Source organism: Papaver somniferum, chromosome 5 (assembly GCF_003573695.1).
Source record: "Papaver somniferum cultivar HN1 chromosome 5, ASM357369v1, whole genome shotgun sequence".
Lineage (NCBI taxonomy): Eukaryota > Viridiplantae > Streptophyta > Magnoliopsida > Ranunculales > Papaveraceae > Papaver > Papaver somniferum.
In genome coordinates this window covers 162,849,850-162,872,247 of record NC_039362.1, presented here as the reverse complement: position 1 = coordinate 162,872,247, position 22,398 = coordinate 162,849,850, and the positions used below count along the sequence as shown (strand labels likewise).

Here is a 22,398-nt window from a genome sequence, read left to right as displayed (position 1 = left end):
TCTCTAACACAGTCTCAGTCTACGTACAATTCTAACGAGTATCCAATTATATCTTGAGTAAGCCATATTCGTTACATACAAATTGGAGGTTCTGCTTATTATCAACTTCAGTCACTACATACATCATGATCACACTTATAAACTGAGCCAAAACAAATGGACATATGCATCAATAAAATTTACAAAATTCTTAACAAACCGCCCCTTTAAACTCCACAAAAACCTCCCTTTCACATCTCTTCCAATTGTTGGCTTTATAAGTGACCCATACAGCCTGCTAATCTCCATGAAAGGCGTGACCCATCCTTGTTTGAGAGAGCATTTTTTATGTACTTTTTTTTTGCGGCTTGTCCAGATTACTATAGAACTTATGCTTTAAAAGGTAAGTAACGTACAAGAAAACAAATTATTTGGATGCTATTCATGGAAATTTCAAATTAGATTTCGTTGAAGAGTTTAATTCAGATCTTGGGAATGAAAAAGATTGGCAGATTTTTTCTAACAAGAAAAATAAACAACATACTAAAGTTTGCAATCAAGGGATAGTTGTATCAATTGATTGTAAATATAAGTCCTTTGTTTTATCTAGAAAACCCGATGGTATCTTGTTTGACGAAAAGATAAGAAACACTAAATATATTATTCAAGTTATCGTTAGTAAGATCAAGTCTAATGGGAGTGGTATATAAGCAGGTTTGTTAGTTTACCACCTACAGTGGGACTGGCAAACGTGTATAATGGATGGAAAAAACCCAAAATGCGAGGCTATGTCCATCGTATCTCAAGTTGAGTCAATCGACTTAATCTAAGGCGACAGAAGCAAAGAATATCGACCGGCCTTAGTTGAGACGAGACTTGGTTCAATCAAAGACAACACTCGTCTCACGTTGAGCCTCCCGGTCTTAACTGAGCCATAAACAACTACTCTCATCCAACGGCTATCAATTCTCTCCCTACAAATTCATCTAATTTCAACTCTAAAATCACACCTTTTATACCTTCTACACCTGCAAAACTCTTATAATTTCACTTCAAACACCCCCTCAACACCCATACAGTCTTATCATTTATCTTCACTCACACCTTCTACACCTACCTTATAATTTCATTTCAATCACACCTTCTACACCTTCTCATAGAAAATGGCAAGTCAACCAGAAACACAAAATATTGCATCACAAAGAGTTCGCGGTCCAAAGTTTAGTTTGGATGAAGACAAGCTATTTGTTGTGTAGCATTTACGCTTAATTCAATCAATGGTGTCCAACAACCACATCATATGCTTTGGGGGAATATTTTTCAGCATTTTTTCAGGAATTATTGAGAATCCAAAAAAATATCATGCTTCCGGGTTGCCAAGTCGTTTTGGTACAATCATCAAAGGCCTGAACAGTTAGGTAGCTTTGATGATGCAGATAAATCGACAAATGGAATCGGTGATACTGATGTCGATGTAGTAAGATGCATTTCCATATTGTTTAATTTATTTTTTAATATTTTATCAATTTGTTGCAATTTCTAATTGATGAAGTTGTTAAATCTACAACAACAAATAACAATAGAGGAATGGCAAAAACCAGAAGTTCGAGTTTCAAGCACGAAGCTTGCTTTCATATCCTCAAAAGCTTAACCGACATAACCATTATCTATTAGATGGATATGTTGTACCAAAGGAATACCCTTACAATACCGTTGGATCCCAATATGGTAGTCAACCCCAGCATGGTAGATCCCAACATGATTCTCAAGGTTCTCATTATTCTTCACCAGAAACAGCCTCAAGCCGTCAACCCAACACTGATATATCACTAGATGGTAATTTTAATATGAATGTTAATGGAAATGCTAATGGATGGGATGAAGTGGGTGTGAAAAAAGCAAAAAAGCTCATAAAGGTATCTCAACAAGATGCATAATCATCAACTTCAGAAATTCAACCTTCAAGATTATTTTGAAAAACAAGAAAAGAATGATTTTGATAAATTAGTTGAACGTAAGAAAATGGCTTCAGAAATGAAGAAAGGTCATAAGGCAGTTGAAAAGAATATTTTTTAATACACACATGATCTATAACGGGAATGGACACTTCCAAGATGAATCGGGCACAACTGAGATTCTAGCAAGATGAATTTGATGTTATTCAAGCACATAAGGCCCAACAACGGCCGCCACCAATTGACGGTGATTCTTCTGGAGAAGAAGACGTCATGGAGGAGGATATCAATAATGTCATTACACTAGCTTAGTTTTAAATTCATGACTAAGTTTTTAGTTTAAATTACCGATGTAATCCCTTGTTTTAAAATAAATGTAATCCTTTAGTTTAAGTTTCAATTTAATCCTTAGTTGCAGTTTCAAATCAAAGTACACGAATCAAATTATTGATATTAAAGGACACAAATCAAATTTTCGGAATCAAAGTACAATAATCAAATTACACTTAATAAAAACTAAATCATATGAGGGTTTGTTCTTCCAAAATCATCTCACAAGTGTGCAGCGAGATTTTCCCTTAGTCTTAAATGTAAACCTTTGTGTTGAATTCTCTCTTCTACTATTTTATAATCTCTTGCGGGCACACCCCAGGCGGGTTTAACTTTTTTCCTTAAATGTTTATCCGGATAATGAACCCAGCTTGTATTCCATTGAATTTCCTCGATTACCATATTGTGCAAAATGATGCAAATTAGCATAATTCTACTCATTTTTATTGATTTAAACGAACGATATGGTCCACAAATTATATGGAACTTTATTTTCAAAATTCCAAATGCTCGTTCCACATCCTTCCTACACGCAATATCTTTTTTTTTTCTTCTAAACAACCTTTGAGCATGGATAAATTCCTCATTCGAAGGTATCTCATGGTAAGCTTGAACTAGAGTTGACCACGTTGGATAAATTTCGTCCGCAAGAAAATAACCCATGTTATAGTTATTGCGTTGATGGTGAAATTAGCAGCTGGAGCTTTTTCATACTTTAATTCTTTGAACAATGGTGATTTGTGCAAGATATTGATGTCTTTGTTACAACTCGGAAGGCCAAAAAAAGCATGTCATATCCAACAATAATAAGAAGTTGACGCTTCCAAAACCGAAGTTGGTTTTGTGTATTGGCCCTTATACTGACCTTTCCAAGCATACAGACATCTGGCATGCCACACCCAATACAAGCAATCAAGGCTACCTAACATTTTGGAAAAACCTCTCTTCTTATTCTCATCTAGTAGTCGATTGACATCATCTTGCGTGGGTTGATGTGAAAAACGTGGACCAAAATGGTTGACTACAGTTTAACAAAACATTTTAAGATTATCGTATGTTGTTGTTTTGGACATACAAATGTACTCATCACAAGCATCCACAGACAAACCATAACCTAGAATCCTGAGGGTTGCAGTGACCTTTGTTCATGACTCTTCCCTCATATGTTTCTTGCATTAAATTGATAGTTGAATTTAGGGTTTACCCGACAAAGCTCTCTAATTATATGCATAACCAATTGTTGTGACATTCAGTGGCGATGTTGAAAATCTTGATCGAAGTACACACTTCTGTTAAGAAAATAATCACGTATTATTTTTTATTGACCTTCCTCTCGAAATATCCATATATATTTTCTTATCAATACAACTCATGGTTCTGGATCTCGCGAAACTTACTGTGTATGATTGTAGCATGGTGTTGGTTCTGGATCTCTCATCGTTTGAATCTGCATCAATTTGATCCAGTTGCTGCATAAACCCTTATTGTTTTTGGATAAATATTTACGAAAATAGTTGAGCTTCTTTATTTTGCATATCAAGATCCAGAAATAATGAAACGAATGTGTTAGAGTATAGCTCGGTTGAACCCACCAAGCGTTGGTATGTCCAGTTTGGTTGTCATATTTTAGTGAACCAAAACTCATTTAAAGAGTTGCTTGATTATATGCTAGAGTCAACTTCGTATAGGATAGCTAGAAAGTTACTAGGATATGAGACATACAAGTGTTACTCGAAGACTTGAAGAATGTGAAGAAGTAAAGAGCTACATCGACCACATCATCCTTCCTCTTGAGGTTAATAATATTTTGACTTGAATTGTTTCATTCCTAACGTATCTTTCAAGTCGTGCATATTGAAAACATAACTGCGAAGCTGTGAATGATTATACTTTAGTTAGACATAGTATTAAGGATTACAATACGATGTATAACGCTTATCTTTTGAACTTCGTACATAAGAAATCGACATAATCGTATGAATGCTATTGTGATTATGTATGGGTAAAGGTGAATATTTTATCCTAGGAAACAATGTTCTACATTCGTTTAAAGGAAGTACATTCGTAAACTTGTTTTGTGAATCGAAAGGGAAATCGCTAGGCTTATTAGTATTGTTATTCATTGCATATCTTTGGATTACCAATATAGGTGACTGAGAAGAACCGATCATAACTCGTTATGTATCTTGGTAAAACTAATCATAATGCCTGGCTTACGTATGACTTTTATTAGTGCAACCGATCTTAAGTAATCACTTGAGATGGTATGATCGATATTTTATAATTGGTGTGACTGATACTAATCATTGGGTAACCGATCCTAGTAAGAGATGTGACCGATCACAAGTATGTGTAATCGGTCCTTGTAGTAGGTTAAAAAGTCTTAGTAATTGGTGTAACCGATCCTATGACTTGTGCAACCGATCACAAGTACGTACCATAAATTGTGGTACCGATCCTGGTACCTAGTTAGCCATTTTATGGAAACTAGTGTAACCGATCCTAGTAGCCACTTGGAGGTAGAACCGAACTTTGTGTTTGGTATAACCGTTAAACCCATGAATGGTGATTGAATGTTTTTGATCAATCACATAGTTCTTGGAAATCAGATGAACCAATTCTAAACTCGTTTGGAAGTGTGGCAAATCGGTTCCAAGATTGTAAATATGAAAAAGGATTTACAAAGTAAAGATTTAGACATACTTTGAATATGTGCAATAATTCTTATTTATTGTTGTTCAAAGATATTCCTTAATAACTAAAGGATAATCCCGGATCGAAATAAATTGAGAATCTTTTATTTAAGGTTTTTAGTTTTATATGTTTTTAATTTCCAGCAATTAAAAGCATATCTCTGGAGAATAAAAATTAGTAATGTGCATCTACTAATTTGAGATTTTCTAGTGAGATTTCGGTTAATATCTGGACAGAGCATTTCCAGGAATTATGAAAACCGATTTGGGATTTATTACATGTCTTTGAGAATATTCGGTTTTGGAAATTTCTTGGTGTTCAAACTTCCGTTGTCTATAAATACCTAAGTTTGCATTTAGAGAAAACTAATCCTCATAGCCAGTAAAACTACCAAGTTGTATTGTTATTATTCGAGCCGTCTATCCGGAGAGGAAAGTACCCTAATTATGCGAAATCTTTTACGACCGCTCGTTTTAAAATCTTCTTTGGGATTGAGAAGCTCTACGAGTACCGTTGGTGGGAAGCTAGATAATTGCAGTATTATTAGTTTTCGATTTGATTTGATTGACTAACAGTTGTTGAAATTTGATTGCACCTAGTTTGTTTATGCTTGAGAATCTTCTCTTCTAATATAAGATCCACTCAAACTAGATCAAAGTATCGACGGGGATCTTTAGACTGTTTGTAGATCTAAAGACATCCTGTGATAATTCATTGTTAACAAACTCCATTATTTGCGTGACTGATACATGAGATTCAAGTTGTTGTGTGCATGTGTTTGTTGAAGATCTAAGAAGATTTGAAGACAAAGAAGATTTCTATTTGGGTTCATAATCTTTGGTGTGCACAAAACTTGATCGGCTGGAGAGATTCAACTGTAATTGGTCTATCTTGGTAAACTTGATTGATTAGTTGTGTAGATCGGCATCAATACATTTCTTTGTGATTTATAGTATTAATTGCAAAATCTAAACTCAACTAATTTGGTAGTTGATTATTTAGGTAGATCTCGGATCTGACAAAGGATCTAATTGGTTAAACGAAAAAGCCTTTTTCAAACTCATATCACTTGATTGAAAATAGTTGTTACCGAACCGATATGTTGTTCCTTTACTGTTTGGAATACGAACCAAAGGAGTTGTTCCAAGTGCGTGACTTATTGCAAGTTAGAGGCGCAGGGATACTGAGGCAACTAGGTGAACTACAGGTTTATTTGCTTGGTCTCAACTATAAAAAGTTGGTTCGATTTTGTATAGCAGCTTAATTCTGAGAGTACTCAATTCTGGACTAGGTCCGAGGTTTTTCTGCATTTTCGGTTTCCTCGTTAACAAAATCTTGATGTGGCGTTTACTTTTATTTTCTGTAATTATAATTGTGTTTATTATAATTTAAAGTAAATTACACAAACGTTAATTCCGTAATTACTTGATAGAAATCGTATGGAGTTTGGTTAAGTCTGAACCTATTATCAAGTAATCATACTTCGTTGTTGTATTGTCTCGATATTGAATCCATAGTCAATCACACAAGTTATCTTGTTATCGTATTGTCTCGATATTGTATCCATAGACGATCACACGAAGTGTGAACCGATTCGTTGTACTGTCTCGACTCAGTCCATAGACAATCACTTTCGGTAAAGGACTTATAGGCGGAAAAGTTTTAGAGTGAGGTATATTTGGGTACCCTTGCCTTTTCAATTAGTACCAGAGCAGGCAAACAAGAAAATATCTAACAATCTGTGTTTGGTGCGATCCAACCTATAAGATATGAGTCAAAATAAGAAAAGAAAAGCTAAACCTATAAAGGACTCAGTTAACTTATCACAAGATTTGGGAAAATCTCTTTATGGGTTTAATTTCAGCAAATGTCTAGAATGGGCATCTTCTACAAGTTCAACCCTCTCTTCTGAAAATATGTCCTTATATTCTCAAGAAGAAGTTAAGCTAAGCCCTGCATTCACAATCAATGATTCAGAATCTGAATCACTTCATATGGATGAAGAAGATGACGATTATGTGAATATAAAAACATCTCAGGTGAATGAACTAAGTAAATAATTCCTCTCATGCACAACAAAACTCACTCTTGCACTAAAAAGGGAAGGAAAGCTCCTTGAAGACTCATGTCACATGAAAGCTGAAAATGATCAACTCCGTCTTGATATAACCTCTCTTAAAGCTGAGTTAGTCTCTCTCAAGATCATGTCTTCCTCAAGGATTCAATCCTTAGAAACAAAGCTAAGAAAAAACATTGATCAAGAAAAACAGACTGAGATCTTGAGAAAAACAGCTGCAGATGAATACAATGCCTTAAAAATCTCGCATGCATCTGAATTAAGGAGAGTCACAGATCATGTCAACTGTCTCAAAGATGAAATACATCTTTTAAAATCAGATAAACAGTCGGATACATCCCTGTTGGAAAAATCCAATAATTCTGATCTAATCTTTTTCTCAAAAAGAAAGAAAAATGGCATTAACAACTCCCGAAAGAAGGTTTCATCTTCTAGAAGTATAGATTCCAAGATAAACAGCTCACATCAGAGTTTTCAACACCATCATAGACATCATCACAGACGATGTTATCATTGTGAAATCAAGGGACATGTTATTAAAGAATGTCAACGATTATCTTGTTCAAACTCTGAAAAAACCACGTCTAGTCAAGGATGTAATTTGAAATCTTCTTCAAGAAACATCTTACATAAGACTGATCTTCTTAGTTTTAAAAACTCAGCTAAAACTATTCATCACAGAAAGAAAGAAGATATGAAGACTGGAAACGCTTGGAAGTGGATCCCAAAGAAGACAATGGAGCTAAACATAAAGAAGGATGAAAAACTCTCCAGATCATCAAAACATAAGGTAATTCCTAAATATCTTGATGATAGTCATTTCTATGATAAGTTTGGGTTGTCCACCAAAAGGAATAAAGTCCTTAAGAGAACAGATAAAAGGAAATTCTCCATTACTCCTGTAAAGAGTAATCTGTCTCAACCTGATACCTAGTATCGGTTAAGAAATACACTGACTCATGAAGTGCTCAAACATATGTTTGATGAGTTCAGTGTAAATTGCACAACTTGCAATATCTACAAAAAATATTTACAGGAATGCACTTCCTTAAAATCTTAATATTGATAATTTTTGATTATTTCATATTAAGAAAGAATATTTGTTTTCCATATTCGATAAACAAGTTTTTGGAAACTATTGGTATATAAAGTTCGGTAATCATTGGGATTTATGTTCATTCTTCTGGAACAAAGAATCATGTTCAATACATATTACCATGAAAATCTTTCTACAAGGGTTTCAGAAAAAGTATGCTGAAAAATTAGCTGGTGGTCCTTTTGGACTCCATAATTTCAATAGAAACAGAACTACTTCCTACATGAATTCAAATCATATACCCTGTATGATCGATTATGAAAAGGAGTTTCACAAGATGGATCGAACTTGTACCGAGACTAAATTGGAAGTTCTGATGTTGAAACGTACTCTTGAGAAATCTTTACTTGTCCAAGCTCAGCTTCTCAAGCAACACGATTTGCTAATCAAGAAAGTAACCGAAGAAGAACCCAATTTTCACAAAGTTGAGGAATTATTCTTCAATCAAGGATCTCTTCAAGGAATTAGAAGAATTATACCTATCAAGCGAAAGAGATCCCAAGAACATGAAAGGTTCTGACTTCCAAGGAAAATAGATATCAGTTTTTGATTTCTTTCAATAATCGTATAAGGTCTATTTTGAATAAAACTATCTTTTATTATGAATAAAATTATTATTTTATAATTTTTCTTGTGATAGTTTTTCGATTTCATAGCATGTGCTTGAATGCTCTATATTATTGCTATGTGTTTATGGGATGTTTGATTTCGGTTTTCATAACCTTAATATTCAATCTCATATGGTGTGAACCCTTGTGGTTTGGGTGACTTTTTGATTTAACGGGATTGAGTTCTAGCGCATGTTGGTAGGCTTTATCAAAGGATCATAAGGGGTTACGATTGAAAATATGTGAAAAAGTCACAATACGTTGAATCGTATTTGGTTTAGCATAAAAGCATATGTGTTTCGGGGTTTCAACTTTTGCACCATATTAGTTCTCTGATAAAGGTTGCTCTTTGTTGTTGTTCTTTTATATTGCGAGAGGAATCGATTCATGAACATTATAGCCACGGCTTAAATGTTTTAGTTCATGAACAAACAGATTTTAGAAAGTAACCTACCTAAGTATGCGAACGGGTACGTGTACTTAAGCAACCTGATTGAGTTTGGTTTTACTTTCAAACTCCAGCAAAAATTCATGGACGTGAACTTTCCGTCAGTATGCGTACGAGTACGCATACTTACCCGGATTTCCAACAACTGCCAGTACGTGTACGGGTATGCATACTTTGGATTCCCGGTTTTGGAATTTTACACAAATGTGAAAACACATCATGTTTACATCCAAAGATGGTTACATGTTCTAAACTCTCATTTCAATCATTGAAACATTCTTAGAGGATGTTATATAGTTGTTATTCACAAACTGTTTTTCATCAAAGTGATTTTCAAGATATTGAAATGATCAACATGGATTTCGTCACGAGTAAAGATGAACTTGGCCAAAGCGAAAGCTTACCAACACATATTTCGAGAAATAGATACGCGAGATAAACTTGGCTCGAAATAGCAAATGTGTATAATCGAAGTCTATATAGCAATACGACTTTTGTCTCAAGATAGGAGATAAAATAGATAGACTTTTGAGTGATAGATATGTTCAAGTCTCCACATACCTTTTTGTCGATGAAGTTCCACCAGTTCCTTGAGTAGTTCTTCATCTTTGCATGATGAACGCCGTGGAGTTTAGAGCTCAACTACACTTACTATCCTAGTCCGAGACTTAGCTATAAGTAGACTAGAAATCAAGACTAATAGTTTTGACAACTAAACTTGACAAACAAGCTTGAGATAGCAACGCTTGCGAGTTCGACCAAGCAGTGCTCTAACACCTTTGAAATGTGCTTTTGGGGTCTCTTCTAGCAAATTTCGATGAAGAAATCAAGGTTGACCCAACCAAGACTCAGGCTATCCTCACAATGCCTCCTCCACAAACTGTGAAAGAATTCCGGAACTTCATGGGCAAGGTAAACTATATTCCGCGTTTTATTCCTGATTTAACTCAGCTTATTGCGTCATTCACCCCTTGATGAGGAAGGGAGCAAGCTTCACTTGGACCACGTTGCAGCAAGAGGCCTTTCCAAAAAATCAACAAATATTGTCGTCACCGGCGGTTTGTGAAATCCAGTGTGGTGAACCGTTAATTGTGACGAGGTGTCACCGGATTGTGCGTATAAAATGCCTTATAAACCCTTCACACACAATTTTACTGACAAGACAGCCGATTAGGGTTTCTCGATCTCTTTCTCCTCTCCCCTCGTAGCCGCTGTGAATTTAAAGTTCATCTTGAAGGAGCGAAAACATGGGACATGCAAATGTGTGGAATTCGCACCCTAAACAGTATGGTCCTGGATCTCGTACTTGGTGAGTAATTCCATTTTCTAATCCTTCAAACGCCTATGTTTTCTCATGTTGTAACACTTAAAATTTGAGTGATCAATGGCTAGACAAGTAATTCTAGATATCTCTGCAATGGGTTTGTTCTCCTAATTTTAACAATCATGTTAATATCTGTTTTCTTCTAAGACATCTTTACTGATAAAACTTATAGTTTTTCTAAATTTTAGGATTACCATGTCGAAATTTTCTTCAGAAATCTGATTCTGTCAATGAATTGGATAGCAAAAATTTACAGTACTGTCCATTTTCATTACTTAAATGTAATAGTTACATTTGGAAATGAGATCACTTTAATCAGTTTATTTGTTTTGAATCTTAGATGATATTTTAATCAAGAGAGTAACTAAAACATGAGATCAGTACATGGCCAGCCAAATTAGTTGTTGGCAGCACCCTTCAGAAAACTAATTGTATCTATAAATCTATTCATTGAAGTACATGTTTTCGCTTTGAAGGTAATTTCTTTATTTTATATGTTTTGCCGACCTTAATTTGATTAGAGGCTTCTGTATTGGTGCGAACAGAGTCTTCATCTCTCTGTCTCCCTTTGTAAGTTAATGACGACGGCCCATCATCATCTACTGAGGTTAATCTTGAGTTGCAGAAAAATAACAGCCCAAGTGACTAGCTCTAAAACGAATTCAATTGTGGCCATGGCTTCTTCTTCTGAGCAGGAATTCATGGCTCAATACAGGGCGAAGCTAAATAGGGTCCCTCGATCTAAAAACTTATGGAACTCTAAGGTTGCATGTAGGGTTGGTGAAAAATTAGGGTTGCGGCTGAATGAACTAGGTATCTGTGATGTCCGGATTGATGTACATGAAGAACTCTCAAGGCCCATCCACCATAAGAAGATGGTTATGTCCCTCTTTGATTCAGTTAAACTCACTGGCGTGTGTGTATATGGCGCAGAAAAATTGGAGTCTCAGTGATGAAGAACAATATAGTGGTGCTCTCTGCTGGATCGGTGAGCTAGGAATTTTGGAGCTTTAGGATTAAGCCTCTCTTGGAATGTATTCACTGGAGTATAGTACTGGTGGGGGAACTTGAGAATGTTACTATCACTATTAAGTAACTAACATAGAGGTTAGGTTGATCAATGCAATCTTTGTGAAGAGCAGAGAAGGGCCTTCAATTGTTTGGTGTGGTGGTTATAGGTTCTGTGTCCAAGAAATAATTTATTTTTGTTCATTGAACTAAATTGAGCAGGGTCTGTGTCTTCTTTGGGAGAAAGTCTTCCTCTGTGCAATTGAGATTTATTTGTAATCTAAAGACAGATTCATATACTGAATCCACCATTTTTTTTTTGTTGCAGTTGTTTTTGATAATCATCTTAGCTTATTTGCGATTCTGTATTAGTACTTTTCCTTCTATCCCAGTTTTCAGGAGTTCGATGAGAATAGTGTGTTTCCATTCTGTTGCTGCTTTTTGACTCCCTTGTGGTGCGTTTACCTCAAAAAGGCGAACTGAAGACTTGGCCCGTTTTAACTTTCTCGCATTATATTTGTGGATGGCACGGAAATGCCTTATGTAGATCTGTTTTAAGAGATCAAGTTATAGATTTCTGTCTTGTGTGCTTCTGTTGCATTTTATGTTACTGTACTTCTGTTATTGCTTTAAGCACTTATTGATGTTTGTCTAATCTTTTGTAGTCGAGTATGTGGCAATCCCCATGCATTACTCAGGAAGTATGGCCTTATGTGCTGCAGGCAGTGCTTTCACAGCAATGCTAAGGAAATCGGGTTTATTAAGGTATCAGTTTTGATCCTTGCATCTTTTAGCTTTTCTTTTCCCATTTGATTTTAAGAGGCCAGGTTCTGTTTCACCTCTCGTGCATACAGCAGCATGTTCTGTTTCTCCTTAGTTCTTGTGTATGCATGAAAACCTGTTTGTCTTTTCAATTTTGTAAATTTAAAGACCTACTGATCGGTGATTATATTTGAACAAAGACGGAAGTGCATGAATATTTTTTGCAATCACTTTGAGTTTCAGTGAGTTTCAACTTTTGCATTATGAGTATATGACTTATTATTGAGTAGTGATAGGTGTAGTCTTGGTTTTGTTCTTTTTTTCTTGAGTGAGCTTTTGTTTCGGACATTAAAGTTATATCTCTTGTGTGTACGTAATAGTTTATGTAGTTGAACTGAGCAAGTAGTAATATTCATTTGTAGTTCCTGGTTGTTCTCATAATAGTATCTGTAAACTTCAGAACTGTTTTTATTTATTTGTTGCACTATAAAAAAGTATTATAATAATGTTGTTACAGTATTCTAAATATGTTTCATCATTTTTCAGTACCGTTAAGGAACAGAAATCTGAAGGCTCTCTATCTGTTTGCTAAGAAGGCTTATGGTCTTGGTAGATTCTGAACAACAATAGGTCTAGTTAGTTTGACAGTTTTCCACACTTGTTCCACTGATTTTAGATTTAGAATTTGTAACTTTTTTTAGCAGTGGATGTACGAGTATTTCTTCTCTTTTACTTTTATAAAAATTATGCAATGCTCGTCTGGTAATTGTGATTAGCCAATCAGGATACTAATTTCAGTTAAGCATCTCTGATAGATTCGTAATTTGCGAAGCTGTGAATCCTAATATGAAACCAAGTTAACAGTACCGTGATCAGGGTTTAATCTTTTATCATGATCAGTAACCGAAAGTGATGGGACCTTAGAGTTCTTGGCGGTCATCCTGAAACATCTGAATCAACAAAGCTTTAAATGGAATGACAAGAAAAGAAGAAACTAGTTCAGATTTATTATTGGGGTAGTAAAATTTTAAGCACTATATTTTCCATCTTATCAATATAGTTAAGACTTAAATTAGTAGCTGATATAAAAAGAAAAAAATGGAAAAAATTTAAAGGAAAAAAACTGGTATGAACTATGAACTGTACATATAACAGGTGACGTGCCCACTCCAAAGTACTCGAGATCCATCAAACCCCCAGCGACCAGCATTCAATTCTCTTCACACTCTGGTGTCTGCAAGACTGCAACACAACACATATCCCTCCACTGAAGATGCAGGAGTTAAGAAGGAAGGACAAGAGATAAGAAGACAGCCAGAGAGAGAGACGGCACCCATATGTGTTCTCTGATTCCATTTAATGCAAAATAAACTGGCTGTTTTCTTTCCATTTTTTTATTAAAAATCGGGAAGCAGTAATGGGTATAGCAGCAGTGTCTCTCTGTTCATTCATTTCCACAACAATACTTCAACATAGTTTTCTAGTGAAAGAAAAAAGATGGGTTGAGCTACAACAAGAAAGGGTTTAAAAAAAATAATCATTTCAATTTCAATCTGCTTACGTCTGAGGAATTGGTGTTTCATGTTATTGGCAAGAGCTGTTCGTTTATGTTTAAAATGCTGAAGGGTTTCGGATTTTGGATTCTGTTCTTGGTGGTAGGAACAATTTTCATGTTCCATTCTTTCAGTACCCACACTGAAACTGGTAGATCATCATTTCCTGGTAAATCTTTCTCTCTCCCTCTCTGAAAGAAATGGTATTATAGCTACTTCTTTACTTGTTTTTCAATTTCATTTCCTAGTGTTGTCATCTTATCTGGTAGAGTATTGCTGATTAGAATCTTCTAGGTGACATTTCTCAGACATATAATTAATTTAAGGTAACCAAGATTATAGGAATTTTTGTGATTGTGAAAGGGATATTTTCTGCCCTTGGTTGGGATTTATATGCTGTCTTTCATTTTGGTTCAAGTAGCATTAAGGTTTGTAGAGTAAGAGCAGAATTAAGGTTCTCTAAATGAAATCGACTTGTTGCATTTAAATAAAAAGAAATTAGAACTTCATCTCTAGGTAGTTGCATAAGATTAAAGACCTGTGAAATTGATCAATTAACACAAATGCAGATGTTATCTTTGCTGGCTGCGAGATTGGTAACATGGTAACTACCCATAACAGGAAACTCAAGGTATAGAAATTATGGCTCTCAATGAATCCTCTTGTCCAATGATTTGTGTTTATTTTCAACAAGATTTGACATCAACAAGTGAAGTTGTGCTGAGTTGTTTATAATTTTTTCTTTTTCTTCTTTTTTTTTTTGGTTTGTTTTTGCATTTGCAGGAAGCAATCAAAAGCTACAAACAAAATAGTAACGCGAAGAAGAGTGCAACTTCAACCAGTTTTAATATGGAGGATTACCCTAGGATTGATCCAGCTCCAAGTTCAAAAGCCAACATACATGCTGGACCAATCGAGCATGGATCTCCTCTTATGCCATATATTCCAAAGCCGACTCCTCCAAGTCCAATTCACCCCAAACACAATGGTACCGGCTCTCCCCTTAGCCCTAATAATAACCACCAGTAAGTCGTTCCTACGCTCTTATGAGTTATGTTTGTTGTTATATATGGATAAGCCAAAATGGAACGCCAATAATAACATTAGAATGTCTGTGGAAGACATTCAAGTTAAGTTTTTTGTCAAGTATGTAATGGTATGACCTAAAGATGTCTATCGACTTGCGTCAGTTCTTGAATCATGTTTGTATTAAGAAAATTCGTCATATTTCCTGTAACTATTTAGTTTGTCCCTGAAAAACTTGTCAGATTATCCTTGCCATCAAGTGTGTTGTGCCTTGAACAATGTCATAATGGCCAATATGCATGTTATAACAATTAAAGAAGGAAATCCTGCATGTTATTTAGTCAATCACCAACCCTGAATTCACTCAATGAGAATTGAGATTGCAGCTGACCATGCATTTGATGAAAACACCATTTCTTGATATAGAAAGACTGTTGCCATCTAAAGATTCACCCTCTCTACACCTTGTTGGGAATTGTTCATTGTATTATGACTTAGGTTTTGCTTGAGCCTGCCAAACCCCTCTACTGTACATGGCATCTCATTACAGGTTTTGTTCCCGGTCATCGAACTCGCAACCTCTGTCAAACTTTCCCAAAGGGAAAGCTATAGGAACCCACATGGTTCCTTACCACATTGGTTACATATGTGGTTAGTCACCAATTTTCAGATTCTGATCATTTTTCATTTAGATTGTGAATTGGTTGTGTTTGTGGTTTTACAGCAATAGAAGGTTGTTCAATTGTTAAAAGTTACGGCTCATGGGTTACTCGAGTGAAGATTTATCATTTCTGTTTCCTATAAGATTTTGATTGAAAAATGTTTGAAAAGCTAAAGCATACCCTCCCTTCAGGTCCTTAATCCAAACAGCAAGTCTTTGCAGTTAAACGCCATCCCCTCAGTGCCAATCACAAATTAATTGGTTGTTAGTAGTAAGTTAATAAGTTGTTATAACAACAACACTTAAACAACTGCGTTTTAGTTGTTTAGATTTCAGTACTAAATGCTAATTTTTCAAATTAAACCTAACTAACAACAACAACAACAACAAGAGGAAAGCCCAAGACACAAACACAAAAACAAACAAACCTAGGTGATACTGACAACTTTACACCAACCCTAGTTTAACAAAAAGTCTAAAGCACTTGCTAAAATTCAACCCCATTAAGATTTCTTTCATTTCAAGCTAGTCTCATCATCGACATTGTGGTTTCGAATTGGTTGTGATATGACTGGTTCAGGGTGAACCCTGTTTCTAATGGTACTCTTCACATTTCGAAAACATCGCGTAACGAATTATACCAAACTCATTTTTTTCTTTCTTTTCAACTGGATTGATGTGGAGAGTGAACGGACCAAAGTTCACATAATAGAAGAGGTCCCCAAAAACACAAAGAAAAAGAGAGAAAAAGAAATGTCTTTCTTTCTTTCGCAATAATCTTTTGATCACTTTCATTGTGTGGGTGGTTCATACTTAAATTTAACCGACATTACTTAGTGAGACTGTTTAGTTTAGACTTGAAAATAGTATGAAGTAAATTTTAAGCCACAGGGAGTAGCTCTAGACTTCAAGTGTGACTCATGCATGCCATCATCACACCACCAGTGCTTACTGTTGGTATCTATGTAAAGCTCCGTATGATATCAAGCTACTATATACTTTGACTGAAACCAGAGCAATAGTGTCAAGTTATCAACTCACATTTATTGGATACGCAGCATACGCTTTACGCTTGATTCCGTATATGTCCTGGATTTCGTATACGTCCTTTAGAAAAAAGAGATTTGCAGGCTTGAGAATAGGAAGCAAGAAAATTAAATGCATGAGAAGGAAAAATGGAAACTTAACTTACAAATGAATAGTTACAGCAGGTTTGGATGTACATTCAGAAGTAATAGTCAAAAAACAAAAAATTAGTTTGGGTGTAAAATTTCAAAACGATTTCTAGAAGCAAAAAAATCGACATTTTGTGAAGCAAAATATCTTTTCTTCTAACTTTTGTTTCTGGTATTTAAACATCTATAATAGCTACCCAAGAATTACTCTTTGCGCAGAAAGGAATGAAATGAAGCCATTAAACTAGTTAGACAGATAAAAGCCTAAAAAGATGTTTTATGTGGGTAGGGTTTGTTTGGGTGGACCATCTTGTTTAGTCATCTGATTTATCATTAATATCTTGTTTAGTCATCTAAACCAAGTTTTTAAGGTGTTTTAAGGTTACTTTTCAAAATCAAAATGGATCTACAACTTCTTAAGGTGTTGTTAAGTCTTAGATGAATAGAAAATTAATTCTTTTATTAAGCACAGCACAGGCAGGTTTCACATCAAAACTAACTTCTCCCCTTTTTGTGGAGTGGGTTCAACATGCTTTTGTATGAATCTAGCTACTATTTTAAGGAGAGAAACTTAAGTTGAAGGGAATCAGACTTTACTTTGACTAGTAATTGGAGGAGACATATGTCCCTATTCATGGTCCTCCATGCTTAGCTAAGTCGGCCAGATTTTCCTATAGGTCCATTGCCCCCACCCTTGCAGATCCCATTTTATAATGGATTGGAGGTCCTATTTTCTTTCAGTCTTTTGTATATGTACCCCCTAAAGCGCATGGATAATTAAAGTACCTCCTACTTTTCAGTGAATATTATAGTATTCACCCTAGGACGTTATTGGGCAGGAACGGACGCACATTTTCGCCCATGAGAGTATCATTAGGTTTTTTTTCTTTTTATCAGCAAAGAAAGGAGTATTATTGATGAAAAGAAGAGGATATAAGAGGATTATAGCACCCTAAGCCAAAATACAAAGAACAGAAAAGAGCGAAACCTACCGACAGGCCGAGCTCAAAGAACAAAACAATAAGCACAAACAGACTACAAGCACAAACTACACCCAAAAAGCACAAACAGACTTCTGATCAACCAAAAAAAGTAGAATGCCAATTGTTCATAACATCTGCAGAATAAATAAGCTCAAAATCTTTGATAGCTAAGGACCAAGAATAAAGGCAATAGATAGCCTTATTAATGATTGCAACTTCATTGCTGATTTTTCTATTGAACACTCTAGCATTCCTCTCTTGCCAGATGCACCAGAGAATTGTTGCAGGGATTAAGTTCCAAACATCAGTTAAAGCTGAAGAAGATTGAGTCAAATGCCAAGATTGAATAGCAGTTGCAGTGTGCTCAGGCATTGAGAAAAACCAGTTTAGCTTATCCAGAAAACAACTCCAGACTTTCTTGGCAAAAGAACAATGTAGCAACAGATGGGAAGTAGTTTCAGGTTCAGAGAAAAAAAAGACAATCAAGTGGAACATCCATACCTTTCTTTCTTAAAGAATCTCCAGTGGGAAGCCTGTCATGAGCAATTGTCCAGAGGAAGAATCTAATCTTGGGAGGATACTTTTGTTTCCATATAAATGAAAAAACTGCACTCTCCTGATCATTTGAATCTATAGTGCACATAAAATCATATAAAGATTTCACTGTGTAATTTTTTGTTGAGCTCAAAGACCATTGAAGATCATCTTCTAAACCAATACTGAAATTAAAAGATCTCAAGTTTGTAAGAAGGACAGCATGTTCCACTGCAGCTTCTCCATACAATCTAGTAGGAGTTTTAAGATTCCAAACAACACCATTTTCCCCTGGAAAACCAACTTCTGCAACTTTCAAATTTTTGGATCTTGAAACATTAAATAGATGAGGGTAACAATCTTTAATTGGTCTATCATATAACCGGCTATCCTCCCAAAATCTTGTAATTTTGCCAGCATGCACTTTAAACTTGACATGCTTAAGAAAGAAAATGTTGCAATTCATAATAGCTCTCTACACTGAATTTCCATAAGTACATTTTGGAATTTTAGCCAACCAATGAACCTCTCCCACCCCATATTTATCAGCTACTAATTTTTTCCAAAAAACATCTTTTTCATTTGCAAATCTCCAAGACCATTTACAAAGAAGAGCTTGATTCATCTTTTTCAAATTTTTAACTCCCAAACCTCCAAACTTATTTCTTTTGCAAAGTGTGGGCCATTTAACAAGATGTAGCTTCCTTCTACCAATGTTGTCATGCCACAAGAAATCTCTCATTATCTTCTCAAGCTTCTTACAAACTGCAGTTGGCATTTCAAATAAGCTCATATAATACACAGGAAAGCTAGCAAGGACACTATTAATAAGAGTTATTTTACCTGCTCTCTTAAGAAGAATCTTCTTCCAACCATCTAATTTAGCAATGAACTTATCAATGATTTTATCCCATTTTGCAACTCCTCTGGACTTATCACCAAGTGGAAGACCTAAGTAAATAGTGGGCAAGCAACCAGAATAACAACCCAAAATGTCACAGAACTATGATAAATCACCATCATAACCAACTCCATAAATTTGACTCTTAGAGAAATTAATTTTAAGACCAAATAAGAGTTCAAAGGAAATAGGAAGTAATCGGAGATTCTTCACTTGCTCAATATCATCATCAAGAAAGATCAAGGTGTCATCTGCAAATTACAAATGACTAATAAGCATATTAGCATCACACACTTTAAAACCTGATAACAAACCTTGAGCTTGAGCTTGCTTAATCATATAAGTGAGAGATTCACCAACCAGAAGAAATAAAAAAGGTGACAAAGGGTCACCTTGCCTAATACCTTTTCCACTTGTAAAAAAACCATTTGCACTTCCATTGATTAACACAGAAAACTTCACAAATTCCACACAACATTTGACCTATTTCCTCCATCTCGCTCCATAGCCCATAAGCTTAAGAATTTCATCTAAGAATTCCCAATTGACATGATCAAAAGCCTTCTCAAAATCCACTTTACATAAAAGACCTGGTTTCCCACATTTAAATCTTGAATCTATGAGCTCATTAGCTATTAACACCCCATCCAAAATCTGCCTTTTCTTCTTAAAAGCAGTCTGATGTTGAGAATTTATAGAGGGAAGAGTGTCCTTAAACCTTTCTGCCATCATTTTGGAAATGATTTTGTAAGCACCATGAACTAAACTGATTGGTCTTAAATCCTTAATTTCTTCAATTGTATCCTTCTTAGGAATGAGAGCTATAAATGTATTTTTAAGCCTCCAATCAAGAAACTCTCTGACCTGTAAATCCTTCACTACCAACATGAAGTCATGCTTAATAATGTCCCAACATAACAGATAAAATCTCATTGGAAAGCCATCAGGCCCAGGAGCTTTATTTTGACCAAGAAATCTGATAGCTTTTAAACATTCCTCTTCATCAAAATCCTTCTCCAAATTAGCACAAACCTCCTCAGAAATTGTATTGAAATGCATTCCTTCCATGTTAATATGTCTTTGAGAATTAGCTTTGAAAATGTTCCGAAAAAATTCAACAATGCCATTCTTAATCTCATCCTCATTGTCAGTTTGAATTCCATTTACCTTAATAGAACCAATGTAGCTCTTTCTTTTGTTGTCATTTGCCAATTTGTGAAAATATTTACTCCCTCTGTTTCTGAAAGACCGTCCTCTATTCCATTTTGGTCTGTTTCAGAATTGTGTCCAGCTTCTGTTTATAGTTATATTTTTCTAATAAACTCTCTAATATACCCTTAAAGTTTTATATTCATAAATTCTTTTTTAATGGTTCCAATCTAAAATATTAATGAGATTTATATAATTAAGGAAACAAATATATCCTTCATTCCTTTTAGCTTTCTTTTTTTATTTCTATTTGCAATCCCATAACAATTTTTGGTAGTTTTTATTACTAACATTTTTATCCAAATAAATTAGGCAAGTAACCAAGGGTATGCATGTAAACTACTACGGTCTCCTTAATATTTTGACAAAATCAAAGCGGATTGTCTTTTGGAAACGGAGGGAGTAGTATTTTTTCATTATTCTTCATATCTTCAGATCTAGATCTCCACTTCTCAGCTGTCACCAAAGTAAGCTTGCACCATTCTTGTCTAGCAGCCACTCTTTCATCCCACTGATCAGCAGAAACAGGGTTGTCTTACCGTTTAGGGGTGCTCTAGGCGAACTTAAAATATTTGGCCTTTTTATAGGTTATCAAATCAAAGACGGAGTTACATTTTTAGTTTAGGGGGAGATACATCAATATATTTGAAGCGATAATTTCGAACCGGCTATGCGGCCGAAGGCCGCCTAAAAGTTTTCGGCCTTTTTGGTCGGATTTTGGGGTTTTAAGCTCATAAATCAGCATAAAATACGCCTAACATGGAATGTTGATTCATAAACCAAAAATTTAGTAAGGGTTGTATATATTAGCAAAAAGTTTAGTAACAATTATAATTTCTAATAATTTACACATCTGTAACAAAATAGTTTCGTAACACTTACTATTTATAACAACAAAAATAAAAATATTCGGGCCCCCGATATTTTAGGGCTCTAGGCGGCCGCCTATACGTCCTAGTGCCTGAGACGGCCCTGAGCAGAAAGCCCATTATGAAGATCTTCTTCAATGTACAAATTGGCAAAAATCTCCTCAAGTTCCTCGAGCTTTCTCTCTAATTCTCCATATTCTTGCTTGCTCCAATCCTTTAGTTTAGGCTTCAACATTTGTAGCTTTTTACGTAAAACAGAACCTGCATTAACTGAAACAGAAAAAGATTCCTACCAACTTTTAATTAAAGATAAAAAAAATCTGGATGAGAGAACCAATAATACTCACAACGAAACGGAGAAGGACCACACTTCAAACCATCACAAATAAGAGCTATAGGGCTATGATCAGAGACTGGTCTTGGGAGAACTTGTTGAATTACATTAGGATATTCTAAATCCCAAGGAGTGAAGATTAAGAATCTATCAATACGATTTCTCACGCTTTGCACTTGATTATTCGTCCATGTAAAAATATCATTATGGTATCTAAAGTCTTAAAAGCCTAAGAAAATAAAACTCCCGCATTAAAATTTTCGGTTCCTATTAGCCAAAATAGATGTTTTTGAATTTGTGAAACGAACATTTTCGTGAGGATGATTTATGTGTTTGGCATATTGTTTGTTGGTAGAGTTGTAAATTGTGGAGAAAATATTATGATAGCAGGGGACTGCAAAATAACAAGAATAACAAAGAACGTGTTGTAAAGAAGCCCGATTAAACAAATTATGCTTTTGAAAAAGCAACAGACAGTGATGACGTTTCATGACGAATCATCTCAACCTTAAAATGAACTATATGCTTAGCTTATCGTAATCTCTAAATTAAGCGATGCTAAATAGGGAGGGAGGGTCCGTTTCAGAGAACTTTTTCTTGCTCACCATGCCTTTGCTCAGGTAATAATTTACAATGATTGTTCACCACTATCATGCATCATTATCCACGTCACATTATAATATTTGTTCTAAAAGAAAATTGGGTGCTTTAACATAAAAAATAAATTCCTTTGAGAAAGAAAAAAATTGCGCCACTTTTTCTTCCCGTGTTTGTGAAGATAAAAGGTGATGTAATTACAGAACCAAAAAGAGTAAAGAGACGAAGAAGAAGATATAATATTCTTTGATTGATGGATGAGGATAGAATTAAAG

At 35.1% G+C, this 22,398-nt stretch overlaps 2 protein-coding genes across 4 annotated transcripts; one reads left to right on the top strand and one right to left on the bottom strand.

Moving 5' to 3' along the window:
• Positions 1–10,275: 10,275 nt before the first annotated feature.
• Positions 10,276–15,083, top strand: LOC113283472 (40S ribosomal protein S29-like). 3 transcript variants are annotated; one of them, XM_026532741.1, is made up of 5 exons: positions 10,276–10,496; positions 12,185–12,284; positions 13,437–14,003; positions 14,404–14,465; positions 14,618–15,083. In XM_026532741.1, exons 1-3 carry the CDS (start codon positions 10,435–10,437, stop codon positions 13,629–13,631), a joined length of 357 nt encoding a protein of 118 aa, XP_026388526.1. In that variant the 5' UTR covers positions 10,276–10,434; the 3' UTR covers positions 13,632–14,003; positions 14,404–14,465; positions 14,618–15,083. The 3 variants fall into 3 exon arrangements, with proteins under 3 accessions (XP_026388526.1, XP_026388527.1, XP_026388525.1); XM_026532742.1 differs by lacking the exons at positions 13,437–14,003; positions 14,404–14,465; positions 14,618–15,083 and adding an exon at positions 12,828–13,104 and having other exon boundaries at positions 10,331–10,496; XM_026532740.1 differs by lacking the exons at positions 10,276–10,496; positions 12,185–12,284 and having other exon boundaries at positions 13,670–14,003.
• Positions 15,084–17,775: 2,692 nt separating this feature from the next.
• LOC113279971 lies at positions 17,776–18,679 on the bottom strand. The gene is made up of 2 exons (XM_026528604.1): positions 18,181–18,679; positions 17,776–18,092 (listed from the first exon to the last, which is right to left on the bottom strand). Exons 1-2 carry the CDS (start codon positions 18,677–18,679, stop codon positions 17,776–17,778), a joined length of 816 nt encoding a protein of 271 aa, XP_026384389.1.
• Positions 18,680–22,398: the final 3,719 nt, after the last annotated feature.